The sequence below is a fragment of the Medicago sativa genome, chromosome 8 (assembly GCF_051527215.1).
Source record: "Medicago sativa cultivar Bolivia chromosome 8, Bolivia_mono, whole genome shotgun sequence".
Taxonomy (NCBI): Eukaryota; Viridiplantae; Streptophyta; class Magnoliopsida; order Fabales; family Fabaceae; genus Medicago; species Medicago sativa.
In genome coordinates this window covers 70,350,747-70,368,106 of record NC_140756.1, presented here as the reverse complement: position 1 = coordinate 70,368,106, position 17,360 = coordinate 70,350,747, and the positions used below count along the sequence as shown (strand labels likewise).

General features: G+C 35.2%; 1 protein-coding gene and 1 pseudogene across 2 annotated transcripts; one reads left to right on the top strand and one right to left on the bottom strand.

The window, feature by feature from the left end:
- The first annotated feature begins 3,984 nt into the window (after positions 1 to 3,984).
- LOC146901052 (uncharacterized) lies at positions 3,985 to 5,889 on the top strand. The gene is made up of 2 exons (XM_085735904.1): positions 3,985 to 5,238; positions 5,559 to 5,889. Exons 1-2 carry the CDS (start codon positions 4,092 to 4,094, stop codon positions 5,591 to 5,593), a joined length of 1,182 nt encoding a protein of 393 aa, XP_085592030.1. The 5' UTR covers positions 3,985 to 4,091; the 3' UTR covers positions 5,594 to 5,889.
- Positions 5,890 to 12,715: 6,826 nt separating this feature from the next.
- LOC146901051 (mitogen-activated protein kinase kinase kinase 20 pseudogene) lies at positions 12,716 to 14,075 on the bottom strand (annotated as a pseudogene). The gene has a single exon (XR_015023161.1). The product of XR_015023161.1 is annotated as a mitogen-activated protein kinase kinase kinase 20 pseudogene (transcript).
- Positions 14,076 to 17,360: the final 3,285 nt, after the last annotated feature.

Here is a 17,360-nt window from a genome sequence, read left to right as displayed (position 1 = left end):
GCGATGAAATGAATTTTCTAGAGTCTAACAAAACATGACACTTGGTTGACTTGTCTCATAGTTGCAAAACCAATCGGTTGTATTTGGATTTTGGAAAAAGGAACTAAAACCTGATGGTACGGTTGATGAATACAAGGCTTTCCTTGTAGTCAAAGGTTTTAGACAAAGAAAAAATATAGACTTCTTCGACATTCATTCACCAGTCACGAAAATCATATCCATAAGAGTACTAGTCCCTTTAGCCGCCGTTCATAACTCGATAGTACTCCAAATGGATGTGAAAGTTGCCTCTTTTTATGTTGAACTAGAAGAAGAAATCTATATGAAACAACCTGAAAGTTTTGCGATTCATGGACAAGAAAACATGGTCTGTAAGTTAGATAATTATTTGTATGGTCTAAAGTAAACTCCTGAGGAATGGCATGAAAAATTTGACATTCTAATGTTATCGAATGAGTATAAAGTGAATGAAAGTGACAAATAATATTTGCACGATCATATGTCTCTATGAAGACGACTTGCTCAAATTTGATTTAAAGATTCATGTTATGAATTATGTGAAATCATTGTTTATCAACAACATTGATAAGAAAGACCTAGACAAAAGAAAAAAAAATTGAAGTAATTCTTGGTTTCAAGATTACTAGATCAGAAAAGATAACTTTTTTGATAAATCTCACAAAGTTGAGAAGATCTTAAGGAAATATAATTATTTCACCGTAAACTTGCAATCATATATTATGATCCAAGTGTAAGAACACTTGAGATGGAGTTAGAAAAACAGAATATACGAGTATCATTGGCAGCACTTAGGTATGCCACTGAATGTATTAGATCCGACATAGTCGATGTCGTGAAACTCTTGTGCAAGTTTACTAGTAGATGGATGAGAAGCATTGCCATGCTATAGAAAGAGTCATGAGGTGCCTTAAGAAGACTATGACTCTAAGATTACTTCACTAGGAGTAACCTATTGTACTTAAATGGTATAAGATATAAAATAGAACATCTTTCAGACGAATATTTAGCGACTAGTGTTTGCACATTGAGCATCACTAGAGGAGTTGTTTGTTAAAACAAATGATATTGACTCAGTCCACTATGGAATGAATCTGAGATGAGAACACTAGAAAAAACTAGTGAAGAAGCAAGTTGGCTAAGATCCTTGCTAGCAGAAATCCCTTTATGGGAGAAACCGTTACCGGTTGTGTTAATTCATTGCGATAGTACCGCGGCTATTGCAAAGATTAAGAATCGTTATTACAATGGTAAGAGACGACAGATAAGGCGAAAACATAGCACGATTAAAGAGTGTATCTCTAATGGAGCGGTTAGAGTTGATTTTGTACGTACGAATGAAAACTTAGCTGATCCTTTGACGAAAGGACTTAATAGAGAGAAAGTCCGAGAAACATCCAGTAGGATGGGACTAATGTCTATAGCCCACTGAATGATGGTAACCCGACCTATATGACTGGAGATCCCAAGACTTATGTTCAATGGGTAAAAACAAGTCATGAAGTGGTAGAACATGCTATGAGAGAAAGAATATAGAAAGCATGATCCTGCAGCGAAAGAAGGATGAGGTAATAGTAACTCTTAATGAGATCTATACTCTATGTTGAGTGGGGTACACATCTACAGGAGTACCCTTGATAGACTCACCTATACGAATGTGGAACTTAGGCCGGTCCTATGGAATTTTGAGGCAGAATTCCTAGAGCATTCGTTAAAACCGGGATACACGTGCATGGCCTTAAAACGCACGGGCTTTTAGAATACACCTATGAAAAGGTTTGTGTGTGGATTCTATGTCTGAGATAGAGTTCAATGCTGTAAGCAACTCTTGTTAAATCAGAATACCTTCCACTATACAAAGGTTCAAGTTGTTAGCGACACCTTTGTAAATTAGCAAATCTTATTGAAAAGTTTACGAAACCATTTTGAAGTCAAGTGGGGGATTGTTGGAACACTAGTTAATTCTAGTGAAGAAAATTGGAAAGAAAAAACACTATGAAAGAACTAGTGTGTGGGTGTGACTTAAAAATGTCCCACATTGAAGGGTCACCCCAACTAGTAAGTGTTTATATATGGGCAAAGTGACCTCCAAGGGTGTGCCCTTGGGGTACCCAATTTTGTGAACGGGTGAACGCTTACAAAATATATATACCGAATAAAAAAAATGATATATATATTTTTTGTCACTTGAAAATGTTAAATTAATTAATTAATTAATTTAATCATTATCCGTAAGCGCTACGCGTAACAAATAAATTTGTTACAATCCGACCCGATCCATAACGCGTATCCAGAAACTTCCGGATATATCCAATTAAGAAACAAAACGCGTTTGCTTAAGGATTAAGCAGACTTAATCCCCAAGTCACTCGTTTTTTGTTACAAACTCTCCCTATAAAAGGAGAAGTTCGCCCCACTCATTCTACACACCAAAGAGTTTCATTGAGTTGTCGGGAACTCTTTCTCTCTTCTCCCTTTCTTGACTTGTGTTCACGAGTCTTTCTTCTCTTCATCTCCTTTTTCCGTCCCTTCGGATTTAAGAGTGTTCTTAAGACCATAGTCCCTTTTCGGTTTAAGGTCCCTTCGGAATTAAGAATGGTCTTAAAAACATGGTCCCTTCGATAATATAAGTCCATTCGGAATAAAGAGTACTATTAAGATCATAGTCCCTTTTAGTAATAATAATGTCCCGTCGGAATTAAGAATGATCTTAATGGTATATAAATTATTTCAATAATTTTCTATTTGAGGAGAAATGGTGGTATCACCATATTTGAGTGGTCGTAGTGCCATATTGATGTTATGGAGAAATTAAAGTTAGAATGGTGATAACACCATATTTGATAACACCATATTTGAGTGGTCTCAGCACCATAATAGAATGGTAATAATACCATATTAATTTGAGTGGTTTCAATATTAAAGAGTGGTCTTAGAACCATATTTGAGGGTGTAATTCTCGAACGATTTTCTACAGTGCAGTAGTTAATCGAACAGTTGTAGCTGGGCTTGTTTTATCCTGGAGGCGGCGTGGTTGATAGTCTACCTTGCACAACTTTGGGTAGTGCCACGAAACGTCTTAAAGAGAGCGACCTGGTCGTGACTCAACCTAGTAACAACTTCGGTAGATAACAGAATTTGGAAATCCAAATTTAACAGTTTGGAAATCCAAAAACAACATAAATAATACAAAAATTTGAAAGGATTGTTGTTATATAAGCTTCTTAGCCGACGGTGGCAATCGTTTGACGGCTCTAGGTTGATGTGAAGGGTTAAGTTAAGCTAAGATGCATGAAACATTAACGAATTTTGTCACTTTTCCTTTTGGTGCAATGCAACAAACAAAGTTAGGGGGCTGATTTCTAATCAATTTTGCACATTTTCAAGCTTCTTTCAACTTTGTTACATCGTATTCATTCCTCTATTATTAGTGGGCCATGTAGATCATGGACAAGGACATGCTACAATTTGAGTTGCCACGTTTATGCATATATATAAATATCAAAGTTTTAGGAGAAAAAGGGACCCAGTTATTTGCATTCATTGTTGAAAGAAGATATGAAAAAGATAGAAATGCATCTGTTAAATGAAGAAGAAGCAGAAACAAGCTAGAGTTGAATAAACTGCTGTTCAGAAGCTGTACTTCAGAAGCACATGTTCAGAAGTTGTACTTCAGAAGCAGTACTTCAGAAGCACATGATCAGAAGCTGCTGTACTCCAGAAGCTGCTGTTCAATAACTTGCAGCTCAAGTTACCAGCCTTGTTAGCTCAAGTCACTAGCTTATATGGCTAACTTGTAGCCCAAGTTTCTTGTAACTAACTTGCTTAGCTGTCAATTAGTTAGTTATAATCCTGTGCGAGATGGTTCATAGTAGCTTATAGTATAGCTTCATTTTATAAATCTATATAAGGCTGTTGTATCACTGATTCAAGGCTAATGAGAATTATTCTTCATTCTTCATATTTTTCTCTTTTTTTCTCTGAATTTCATCTTCTCAATATGGTATCATTGAGCCTTCAGATCTAAACACGTTTCTTCCGCAAGCTTTTCAAGCTTTTCAAGCTCTTCATCAATGGCGCCACGCAACAAAGACGTTGGTACTTCTTCTACTTTCGAGGAGGATCCCACAAATCATTCAAGTCCTTATTTTGTTCATCCAAGCGATGGTCCTTCTTCAGTTTCTGTTTCTCCGGTTCTTGACGGATCAAATTATCATTCTTGGGCTCGTTCAATGCGAAGAGCTTTGGGCGGGAAAATGAAGTTTGAATTCGTTGATGGATCAATCTCTCCAATTCTTGATGAATTCGATCCTCTTTTTCGCGCTTGGAATCGCTGTAACATGCTCGTTCATTCTTGGATTGTGAATTCGGTTTCTCCTTCAATTGCTCAATCCATTGTGTTTATGGAAAATGCATGTGATGTTTGGGTGGATTTGAAGGAACGATTTGCACAAGGTGACTTGGTAAGGATCTCTGAACTAATGCAAGAAATTTACTCCTTACAACAAGATTCCAAAACAGTTACCACTTTCTACTCTGAATTGAAGATTCTTTGGGAAGAATTGGAGATTTACATGCCTATACCAAACTGCACTTGTAGAGTACGTTGTTCTTGTGAATTCATGAGAAATGCACGACGTAATCATACTTTACTCTACGCTATTCGTTTTCTTACTGGTTTGAATGAAAGCTTTAGTATGGTGAAATCTCAAATTCTGTTAATGGATCCTCTTCCCTCTATGAACAAGATTTTCTCCATGGTTTTACAATATGAAAGACAATATAATCCTTCTCCTACTGTTGATGACTCTGTTTTAATCAACTCTGTTGATTCCAAGAAGTTTAAAGGCAACAACTTTTTTGGTAAATCATCATTTCAAGGATCAAATTCTAAAGGTACTTCTCGTGTTTGCACCTTTTGTGGAAAGAGCAATCACACCGTTGAAACATGTTGGAAGAAGCATGGAGTTCCACCACATCTTCAGAAACAATTCAATTCTGCTTATGCCAATCATGCTGCACCTGAGGGAGATAATAATGTTGCAGAATCCCCAACTAGTGTTGATAGCAAGGGTAGTGCTCCAGCTATTACACATGAGCAGTATGAAAGGTTAATGACTCTTCTTCAAGGTTCATCTCTTAATCAAAGTTCAGGAACTGTGCATGCTTCCAATCAGGTTACTTCTATGTCTGTTGGTCATTCACCATCAGATAGGCAAGGTACAAGTTTCATTAATTCTTTGGCAAATTACAATTTCACTCAAAACTCCTGGATCATAGATTCAGGAGCTTCTCATCATATTTGTTGCAATCTGAAGTGGTTTCATTCTTACAATGAAATTGCTCCCATGTCCATAAAGTTACCTACAGGTCATATTAGTATGGCAATATATTCAGGAACTGTTAAATTTTCTTCCATTCTTATTCTTTATGATGTTCTTTATGTCCCTGATTTTAATTACAATTTGCTTTCTGTGTCCAAAATGAATAGCTCCCTGAATACTATTGTCAGTTTTAATGGTTTTCAATGTTTGATTCAGGACAAGAAAACCATGAGGATGATTGGTTCTGGTGATAAGAGAGAAGACCTGTACTACTTGAATCTGGATAATAAGTTGGCTTGTTCTGCAAGCAAGACCATTCACTCAACCATCCCTTTACCTGACAGTGCCCTTTGGCATTTCAGACTTGGCCATCTTTCATTTTCTAGAATGAATTTGTTGCAATCTAGTTTCCCTTTTGTTCATGTTGATTCTAAGGCAACATGTGATGTATGCCATTTTTCTAAGCATAGAAAACTCCCTTTCCCTATCAGTTGTAATAAAGCTTCAAAACCATTTGATCTAATACATTTTGATATTTGGGGCCCCATTTCTGTTCCTTCTGTTCATAATCATGTTTATTTCCTCACTGCAGTTGATGATTATAGTAGATATACTTGGTTAACCCTAATGAAAACAAAAAGTGAAACCAGACAACATGTCATTGCTTTTATAACCCTCATTGAAAATCATTTCAACTGTAATGTGAAAACTGTCAGAAGTGATAATGGTCCTGAATTTAACATCCCTTCATTTTATGCATCCAAAGGAATTTTACACCAAACTAGTTGTGTTGAAACACCTCAGCAAAATGCAAGAGTTGAGAGAAAACATCAGCACATTTTAAACATTACTAGAGCATTACTTTTTCAATCTCATTTACCTAAACAATTTTGGTCCTATGCTGCAGTTCACGCAGTTTTTATCATGAATAGAGTGCCTAGCCCCATTTTACAAAATCAATCACCCTATTTTCTATTGCATAACATGCAACCTGATTTACATCAACTTAAAGTTTTTGGCTCCTTAGCCTATGCCTCTACTTTACAAGCTCAAAGAAGCAAACTTGATTCTAGAGCAAGAAAGTGCATCTTTCTTGGCTACAAAAGTGGCATGAAAGGTGTTGTGCTTTTAGACATACACTCAAAACAAATATTTGTTTCTAGAAATGTCACACATCATGAAACTATTCTTCCTTATCAGTCCAATCCTTCACATATTCCTTGGACCTATCATACCAACATACAACCTGTTTCTGACATTTCTTTTTCCCCTAGTACTGAACCTGTTTCTGATACTTCACCTTTATCCATTGAATTCTCTCTTCCCACTACCAATGACACATCCACATCAACATCCCCATCCACCACTTCCATTATTCATTCACCCAAACCCACAAGACTTAGGTCTCAACCAGCTTATTTGAAAGATTTTGTATGCAGCTCATCTGCTCAATCACCATCATCAGTCAACTCAGGTATACCATATCCACTCTCCTCTTTTCATTCTTTTTCTCATTTATCATCTTCACATAAAGCTTTTTCTACTTCTGTCACACAAAGTACTGAGCCAAAAACCTATAAAGAAGCATGTCAGTCTGATCATTGGTTAAAAGCAATGAATGTTGAATTGGAGGCATTAGCCAATAATGGCACCTGGTGCATTGTTGATACACCACCAAATGTGAAACCTATTGGTTGTAAATGGGTGTATAGAATCAAGTACCAAGCTGATGGTTCTATTGAAAGATACAAAGCAAGATTGGTGGCTAAAGGATATAATCAAATAGAGGGTCTTGATTATTTTGATACATTTTCACCAGTAGCCAAATTAACCACTGTGAGGACCCTTCTTGCTATTGCATCTATTCAAAATTGGCATTTGCACCAGCTAGATGTGAACAATGCTTTTCTTCACGGGGAGCTACAAGAAACTGTTTACATGACAATTCCAGAAGGTGTCTCATGTTCATCTGGCAAAGTCTGTAAATTGAAGAAAAGCCTCTATGGTTTGAAGCAAGCTAGTAGAAAATGGTATGAGAAACTAACTACATTGCTTTTAGCTGAAGGATACAATCAATCCACTGCTGACTACTCTTTGTTTACCCTTCAACATGGTAGTGATTTCACAGCACTTCTAGTGTATGTGGATGACATTATACTAGCTGGCACTTCACTTGATGAGTTTCAGAGAATCAAGAATATTCTTGATAATCAATTCAAAATCAAGGATTTAGGGATTCTTAAATACTTTTTGGGATTAGAGGTAGCTCATTCCAAGGAAGGAATCTCTATTTCACAGAGAAAATACTGTCTTGATTTGCTTGATTCATCAGGTCTTTTAGGTGCCAAACCTGCTCCTACACCTTTAGACACTTCAGTCAAATTGCATCAAGACACAAGTAAACCTTTTACAGATGTGTCTTGCTACAGGAGGCTTATTGGAAGACTGTTGTATTTAAACACTACAAGACCTGATATTTCATTGGCCACTCAACAACTGAGTCAGTTTCTCAATGCTCCTACCACTACTCATTATAAAGCTGCGTGTAGAATTCTAAGATACCTCAAAAATGCTCCTGGCCTTGGTCTTCTGTTTCCAAGAAAGTCAGAAGTACAAATATTGGGGTATGTTGATGCAGATTGGGCAGGTTGTGTGGACACTAGAAGGTCAACTACTGGCTTCTGTTTCTTTTTGGGTTCTTCACTCATATCTTGGAAGGCAAAGAAACAGCCAACTATCTCCAGGTCCTCTTCAGAAGCTGAATATAGGGCTCTATCAGTGGCAACTTGTGAGCTTCAATGGATACTGTACTTGTTGAAGGATCTCAACATTAAATGTGTCAAGCAGCCAGTTCTTTATTGTGATAGTCAAAGTGCTATTCACATAGCATCAAATCCAGTCTTTCATGAGAGAACAAAACATCTTGAAATTGACTGTCATCTAGTTAGAGAAAAATTACATAAGGGTGTTCTTAAGCTCCTACCCATTTCAACCAATGAGCAGCTGGCAGATTTCTTAACAAAAGCACTTCCACCTCCAAAGTTTAATTCTTTCATATGCAAGCTGGGAATGATCAACATATATCATGCTCCAGCTTGTGGGAGGCTGTTGAAAGAAGATATGAAAAAGATAGAAATGCATCTGTTAAATGAAGAAGAAGCAGAAACAAGCTAGAGTTGAATAAACTGCTGTTCAGAAGCTGTACTTCAGAAGCACATGTTCAGAAGTTGTACTTCAGAAGCAGTACTTCAGAAGCACATGATCAGAAGCTGCTGTACTCCAGAAGCTGCTGTTCAATAACTTGCAGCTCAAGTTACCAGCCTTGTTAGCTCAAGTCACTAGCTTATATGGCTAACTTGTAGCCCAAGTTTCTTGTAACTAACTTGCTTAGCTGTCAATTAGTTAGTTATAATCCTGTGCGAGATGGTTCATAGTAGCTTATAGTATAGCTTCATTTTATAAATCTATATAAGGCTGTTGTATCACTGATTCAAGGCTAATGAGAATTATTCTTCATTCTTCATATTTTTCTCTTTTTTTCTCTGAATTTCATCTTCTCAATATTCATGAAATTTTGATTTCGATTCGGAATCGTGAAATGTGAGTATGACCCTCTAATTTTAGCTCTCCAGTCACTTTGGACCAACAGCAACGTCTCTAGTTTGTTTGCTTTCGGCTTCAGTGGGATTTTTATTTCGGTTATTACAACTTTATGGGTCTTAATCTATCACAAGCTCGTATAAACACATAGGTACAACACTAACATTCGTACAAAGACATCAATAATAATTTTAAAAAACTCAAATTGATTGTTCGAAAATATATATGTTCGTGTCATGTTAATTAGTATCCTTTGACACATGCATGACACCAAACATGTCGAGGATTAGAAATTATGTTGTAGGTTCGATTTTTTTTTTTTTGGTACAAATTGTAGGTTCGATTTTTACTTGGTGGTTGAGGTGAAAGAGTTAGAAAACATAGTAATAAAGTAAAAAGAAGTCGAGTCTTTGATTTCCACTTTGAATGTGATAAATAATTATTAAAAATTTAAAAAAAAAAAAAAAAAAAAACTAAAGTTTGAGGAGTGCTTGAAATTCTTTTATTGGTTGTTATCTGCGTTTCTGATCCTCCAATCATATCATTTCTCCTTCCCTTACTCTTTCTTTTTACAAGGAATGGTCTTATTTATTACTTCAAATTTTAAAATGATTTTTGCTCCATTTGGACAAGTTGTAATCTGAGGGCTGCAAGAAAGTCATAGTCAGGTTTTAGTTGCGGGGAGAGTTGTAAGTTGTAACATGCAAGTTGTGTTGTATTGTGATATTTTATTTTAATTAAAATAATTGATAGAAGCTGAGTTCAAGGAAAGTGATACCAATTAGATGACTTTGGTCAAGATTCGGATAATGCTTGGTCGTGATGCAATGTTTAAAGTGTTGGATAAAATGCAATTTTATATGCCATTGCCCTCTGCCATACTAGTGGAACAATCATATACTATATGACTACTATACTTTAGTCTAAAATGATTAAATAATTTTAGGATTTGCAAAAAATAATAATGTTTTAGGAAGTTTTTTTTTTTAATAAGCAAAAATTGGAATATATATTAACAACAACGAAGTCATATCTTAAGCACAAGACGTGCCAAAAAACGACTAAAGTTTACAAAAGAGTCCAAACCACAAAACAGTAATGACTAACCAATATCCATACAAGCAAGCGGGTACGCCGGCCAACTATGAACCTCTAATACAAAAACGACATTAGCTGTCTTCAACCACCAATATGAGTGAAATTTGACTTTATCCAACAATTGATGAATATTATTTTAGGAATTCCTCTTAATTATCAAATTATTAGTGGCAAATATGTATTATCCAAAACAAAAAGAAAGTGCAAGATTTCTAGCCTTCTAGGCCTGGTCAATCCAATTGAACGCAGACTTCTAATCTTGTTACAGCCAAAAAAGTCAACCTTAATGGTCATCTATGGGAAAACCGGAAACAAATGAATTATAAACATGTTCATTGTTCTTTTCCATTTTAATTCTATAAAACACCAATTTGAAGAGTCGAATGAGAATGCCAATTTGAAGACAAGCTCTATTTTATTGGATGTTTCAAGGGAACTGAGTCTATGTTGAAAACTTTTTTTTTTTAGTAAACCATGTTATTGGTCAAAGTATTTATCGGCTTTCCGTAGAATTTTCCTTCCAACAACATTATTTTTTTTTATCCACAAGACTCGAATATGAGAGATTGTTTAAGGAATTTGAATCTAGTTCTATTCGGACCAATGTAATAATGACTCAAAACATATTTGTTTAAGTTGTGTCATATTCTCAAATTATCAATGTAATAAGGGTAGGAGTTGCGATATCATAAGATTGAAGAATGACCGCTTGCTTTAGTCATGGCTTCTAGGAGACTCCGACAATATTTTTTAGCTCATATAATCGTGTTGCGAGCAGACCAACCAATCAGGTAAACTCTCTTTTGACCGAATATGACAAGAAAAATGAAGAAATGGTCACTCGAGCTCTCAGAATTTGTCATCAAGCTTGAGGAATGCAAAGCTTTAAAAGCCCGAGTGCTTGCCGGCTTCATAGCAAAAATGACAATTTCTCTCGAAGAAAAAACCAACGGATGGATCATCTACATGGATGGTTCATCCGACTCTAGAGGGAGCAGTGCATGCATAATACACAAGAATGGAGAAATATTCATCGTCAAAGTATCTTTGGGTTGTCATTCTCAACATCCAACAATCAAATGAGTTACGAAGCATTCATAGTCTGACATAGACTAGTAGAGGACATGGGGGTAAAGAATTAAATTTGTATAGACTTTTCAACTAGTAGAATCCCAATTACAAAGAGAATTTCAAGGCAGTGACGAGTATCTTTCAGTATACCTCGAGTTAGTCAAAAAGAAAATGGGAGAATTCGAATCTGTCGAAGTACAACTTGTTCCCCACAAACATAACACCCAAGCTTATATCCACTCAAGTCTCAAAACTAGAAAGCACCCAAATGAAACACAAATATGTGATACAAGAGGTATTAACAACACCTAGCGTAGAAAGGAACAAGACGATATGCATCATCAACATCCTCACTCTCAACTAGAATTGGTTGGCCCCTATCATATTTGGTAGGTTTCGATCGAAGAACTTTTGTCGGATCCAAAATAAGTGTCGAAAGTTAAAACAAGAGCATGCTCATACTCTATCATACTAGACACTTTATATTGAGAGGCTTCTCGGTTCTCCTCAAATGCCTCAACATAAAGGAGACCAAATACACCCTCCAAGAAATACACGAAGGTATTCACATTTGGGAAGCTTATGATCCTTGTAGATCTGTAACATTTTCACCTATAAATGCAGAACGACCAACGACGGTTTCAACACTAATAGCCACAGTTCGTAAGTGCCTCTCAACTGCTATCCAAATAATTCATTTTTAACTGTATAAATAGGTCGCTAGACCACACCACAATATACATTACTTCTATGCTTTCAATACCCCTCACTCATATTTTCTTATTGACTTGAGTGTCAGAGTGTTTGCAGATATCCCAACTTGCATTTTGACGGTTACTGCTCAACTCTAGCCAACATTCTAATCGCATACCATATCACTTTTCTTTTCATCTTCCTATTCTTATGCATGTGATAACATAATCATTGTCATAAGAGCTAGAGTAAATTTAGATGGTCCTCCATTAGAAATTGGCCAGGAATCTTTTTACACAATTAAAAGTAGAATTTTTCACTCGAGTTCTATTTTTAGTAGATAGGCACTAAAAAATTCCTTGTTTCCAAAATGTTGAAAGAGTTGTTTCTTGGCTGGCATATGATACCTGGAGGCCCATGTGTTTCCAATGACTTTATACTTTCACACTTGAAATTTGAAAGTTCTAATCAACATTGTCAACGGAAATCAAAATTAAAAGGAAGAAACAAATGTCAACCAACACCAAGTCATTCATAGTTTTTACCCTTTGACAAAATATTTGTCAATGAAGAGTTAAAGCCAAAAGAATAAACTTTTTGGATATTTGACACCGAATTAACCAACAAAAAGGTTATAAACCTTGTTTATATTCTCTCTTTGTGCCAGCAAGCAATCATCCGTTGAATGATAATGTTCATTCTTTTAGGTTGTTTTTTGCGAATGGGGTGAGTGATGATATACTTAACACAATAAAAATTAGCTGCACCTTGTTCACAAATTTAGAAGTTACTTATAACTACCTCTAAAAAAAAGTTACTTTCTTTTTTAGGGAAAAAAGTTACTTATAATTAATTTTTTTTATTAAGTGTTAAATGAATTATCGACAATTCTTCAAAATTCAATCTAAAAATCAATCAAATAATAGTATTGTATTGTATTGTAAAATCAGCCTCTTATGTACAAAGGGCCACAATCGTCCCAACTCGCAAGTAAAACTCTTCCACCACCAAGTAATAAGATCTCAAATCAAGAATCTATGTACATTCTATAGAATAAACGAATTTGAATAATCAAAATCAAACCAGGACCTAATTAATCACAACGATCATTGTTACCAAAAAATCACAATGATCCATTTCTACCTCCAATTTCACCTTACACTAATCCAACTATCTAATTCCGACGAACTCACCAACCGTTCATCAGTCACAAGCTGCCGGAGCCGGTCCACCGCGGAACCAAAACTAGAATCAAAATCCCATGGACTTAATTCTTCTGATTCCGGTGAATTCGGAACCGAATCACTCACACTAGAAACCCAATCATTGAAATCAAAATGATTTCTTGGTGACGACTCATCAACATTCTTCACATCTTCAACAAAAGGATGATTCAAAAGCATCTCAGCCGTCCATCTTTTTCTTTGATCTTTTACAAAACACTTCTCAACAAAATCTTTTCCTTCTTTCGACGATTCTTCTGGTATCACCGGCGATTCTACTCCGGCACCAATTCGAAGCAACAACGACCATATATTCGAATCTTTCTCCAAATTCCAAGCTGGTTTTCCAGTCACCATCTCCACCACCGCACACCCAAGTGCCCATATATCCGCCGGAGATTCATATTCGCCGTCTTTCACTGATTCCGGCGACATAAAAAGTGGAGTTCCCCTGCATTCAAAACTCTGTTTTTCCCCTGTTTTCTTGGCAAGACCAAAATCAGCAATTTTGATATCACCATCATTGAATACCAAAATATTTTGAAGCTTTATATCACAATGAACGAATCCATTGCGATGAATATGATCAAGTCCCTCGACGATTGACCTCGTGTAACGACGAATGTGTTGCTCCGGTATCCGGCCACCATTGAGTTTCACTTGATCGGAGAGAGTACCCGCAGAGGCGTATTCGAGAAATAAATTGTAATACTCTTTGCCATTCTCAAAAGTGTAACCATCTCCGAAACAAGGAATGATTCTTTGACAAGAACCAAGTTGATGAAGAACATGTTTCTCATTTTTGAGTGAAGAAGAGGTTGAAACCTCGGATGTTTTGACGGCGGTCGGAGTGGAATATGAATTTCCAATGGGTATAACTAAATTAACAGTTGCAAAGCTTCCTCTACCAACGGTTTCTCCTCGTACCCAATCCATCTGAGAATTGTTGTTTTTATGGTTTTGTTTTTTTTTGCTTTGTGGAGAAGAAAGAAAGAAAACACAAACGCAAGAGTAGAGAGAACAAATAAGTGTGGATGGCTTCCAAAAATCATGAAGCCCTTTCCTTTATATATGAGGGAAACAAATCTACTACTTGATATTTAATGACGTAAGCAATAAGTGTGACCAAGAGTTTAATTCAAGAGCAATGCTATTTATCAAGAAAAAAAACATCAAGAATTCTTCAAGAATAAAGAGTAGCCAATCACAATGCACTATTTGCCACAATTCAAGGAGGTGTGGCTAAAAAATAGGAAGTGGACAAATAAATCATGCAATTAAAACTTGCCACATGTGTCTTGAAAAATTCTTGATGCTATTTTTCTAGATAAATAGCATTTTCCTTAATTCAATTGCAAGGATATTCGATTTTATATGTCGGGCAACGACGTATATTTTCCATTTTTTACCTCAACAATGGATTTTTAGCCACTCAATTGGAATGGACTTTTGTAACAAAGAATAAGGTAAAAGTCCCTTATATTTTGTTTGGGATATTTTGTTTGAGAGTTTGGAGGAGATGAGAAGAGAGAGTTTTGAGGGGTCAAAAATATAAGGGTAAATAGAGAAATTTTCACATTTTTTGAAAGAGTAATTTTCTAGAGATGAATAAATTAATCTTCCGATTACTATGTTTTTTTAAATTTTAAGAATGTTTTAACAACATAGATTAAATTTGAAAAATTCATATAAACCTTCCAAAACTCTTCTTTAATACAATTTTTGAATTCTCACAAATAAGAAGAGTTTTGTACTATGAAGAAAATTTACCCCAAAACTCTCCTCTTATTTTCCTCTACTTCTTCCACTTCTTATTCTTTTTTTTTTTCAAAACATTTTCTTCCAAACTTACAAACAAAGCCTTACAGAAAAAAGAATAAGGTAGAAGTGTTAAAATAATTAATAGTAATAATAATATTAGCGTGGATTATAAAATAAAGCACGTGATATTCACCCAAAAAAAAAGCACGTGATAGGCAAAGATTTTTTTAGAGGGAAATAATTTAGTTTCTTATTTTCAGATGAACTCGCGCGCGTTCCACACTTATTTACGTGGTTTGATCAGAATAACGCTTCTCAAAGATCTTTTTTCATTTTGAATGGATCATGATCTTTATGAAAGATTACACTGCTTGGACAGTGACTTCTATATATGAGCGTCTAATATTAAATATGGTAAATTGGGTAGGGTATGGTATAATGTGAGGAAACGTTGTTTTTACCCACCAAGATTACACTGCTTGGACAGTGACTTCTATATATGAGCGTCTAATATTAAATATGGTAAATTGGGTAGGGTATGGTATAATGTGAGGAAACGTTGTTTTTACCCACCTTTTCAAAAAATATTAAGTATTTTTCGTGCACTTGCATAATGTCCTAAATTAATAAATCAAAAATACATATATGTATACGAGGTGTGTTTAACATTTATCATCAGTTTATTTTGGGGATAAATTTTGAGCATGATCTTCACAACATTCATTGTTTCCGACTCAATCTGATCAATTCAACGATTTGATAGTTTGTTGCCAACAATTAACAAATTAGTATCTGTTGGCATATTCTTATACTTACTTTTCTTGTACTGATATTTTAACAAATTAAGGTTCCATATAAAAATAAGATGTCTGCGGTCAAATAAAAATAAGATATCACTACCAAAAAAATAAAAATAAGATATTTGTCCTCGTAAGCATAGCTCCGTTGGTTTGGATAATGCATAAAAATATGCAAGGTCCAGAGTTCAAACCCCGGTCACCACAAAAAAAAAAAAATCTAAAACAACAATATCAAATGCAACTTTTTAGAATTCCAAAAAAAAATAAAAAATACAACTTTTTAGAAGAAATACCTCATCACACAAAAAAAAATGACAATGGCAACTATAGCCATGATAAAACGTGATCTCAATAAATTGTACATAATTATCCATTTAATTGGAAAATCACTACAAAAGTTCTTTCTTTTTGACATAAACCATCAAGTTGATCATAAACCTCCATTTACGACATAACATAACTAAGATGGCTAAGCCCTATTTTTTAATACTCTAGAGCGTCATCATAATTATATATCACCATAATCTTAACATTAATAATCTTACAAAGTTTGACCAAAAAATAAAAAATAAATAATCTTACAAAGTAAAGTTTTTGTTTAAGCAGTTAAAATGAAATATATTAAATTAAAGGTTTAATTGAATTTTTGGTCCCTAACTTATTTGATGTTTTTATTTTGGTCCCATGACTCTAAAAAATTTATTTTCGGTTCTTTAAATATGTCTCCGTTAGTCAGTTTGATCCATGTCAGTTAACTTTAACCCAAAATGCATTAGGTGAATCAACATTGTAGCTGCCGTAACTTTACTTCTCTTCTCTGATGCTCGGCGTCGTCTTCCAACTCCAACAACGTAACAAAACTCCCTCTGTTTCCTCTTCCTCTGGTTCTCTTCCCCGAAACAATCCTCCCTCTCCAGATCTTCCAGTTTCACTACCGCGTCATGATGCACACACTTCTCCAAACCGATCTTCGACTCAGCGTCATCTACAACGACGTCGTTACCGAATTTTCTAAAGTCGATTGCGTCGGAGAAGTAATCAAACACGAAAGACTCGTCGATGATCGATTCTTCTTGATCTGCAAAAAAAAAATCTGATTTTATTTGTTGTTGGATTTTGATTTGGGGTCACGAGATTGTGTTAATTCACGTTTGGTGTTTGGATCTGTTAATTCACGTTTCGCGTTGTTGCTGTTGTTTCTGGATTTCAATTTAGGGTTATATGAGGTTTGTTGTTTTTGCAGGAAAAAAAATTATGGGTATATTTCTTGTTGTCCTACGTTTTTTTTTTTTTTGCAAAAAGAAAAAAGATGAAGAGGAATAAGAGGGAAAAAGAATAAGAAGGTAAAAAAAATTAGGTGCAGATGGTTCACCGTTACAGACAATGGATCTGCAATCTAATGGCTGAAATCATATCTGAAATATTAGGCAATAAAAAACTAACGGAGAAGATCAATTTGACTAACAGAAACATAAATAAGGGACCAAAAAGAAAATTTTCAGAGTTATGAGACCAAAATGAAAACAACGAATAAGTTAGGGGACCAAAGATTTAATTAAGCTTAAACTAAAATGGCATCCTAACCTGCACAAAGAGTGCAAGACGAGGATTCAAAAGTAGTTACAATTATAAAGTGAATTACAAACCGAACACCAACTTAACAAAACATAACCAAAAACTAGTTAGAAGACATACAACATCACTAGCTAAGTAACAAAATTCAAACACCAAAGAAGATATGTCCACCAGAGATAAAAAAAAAAAAAAAAAAA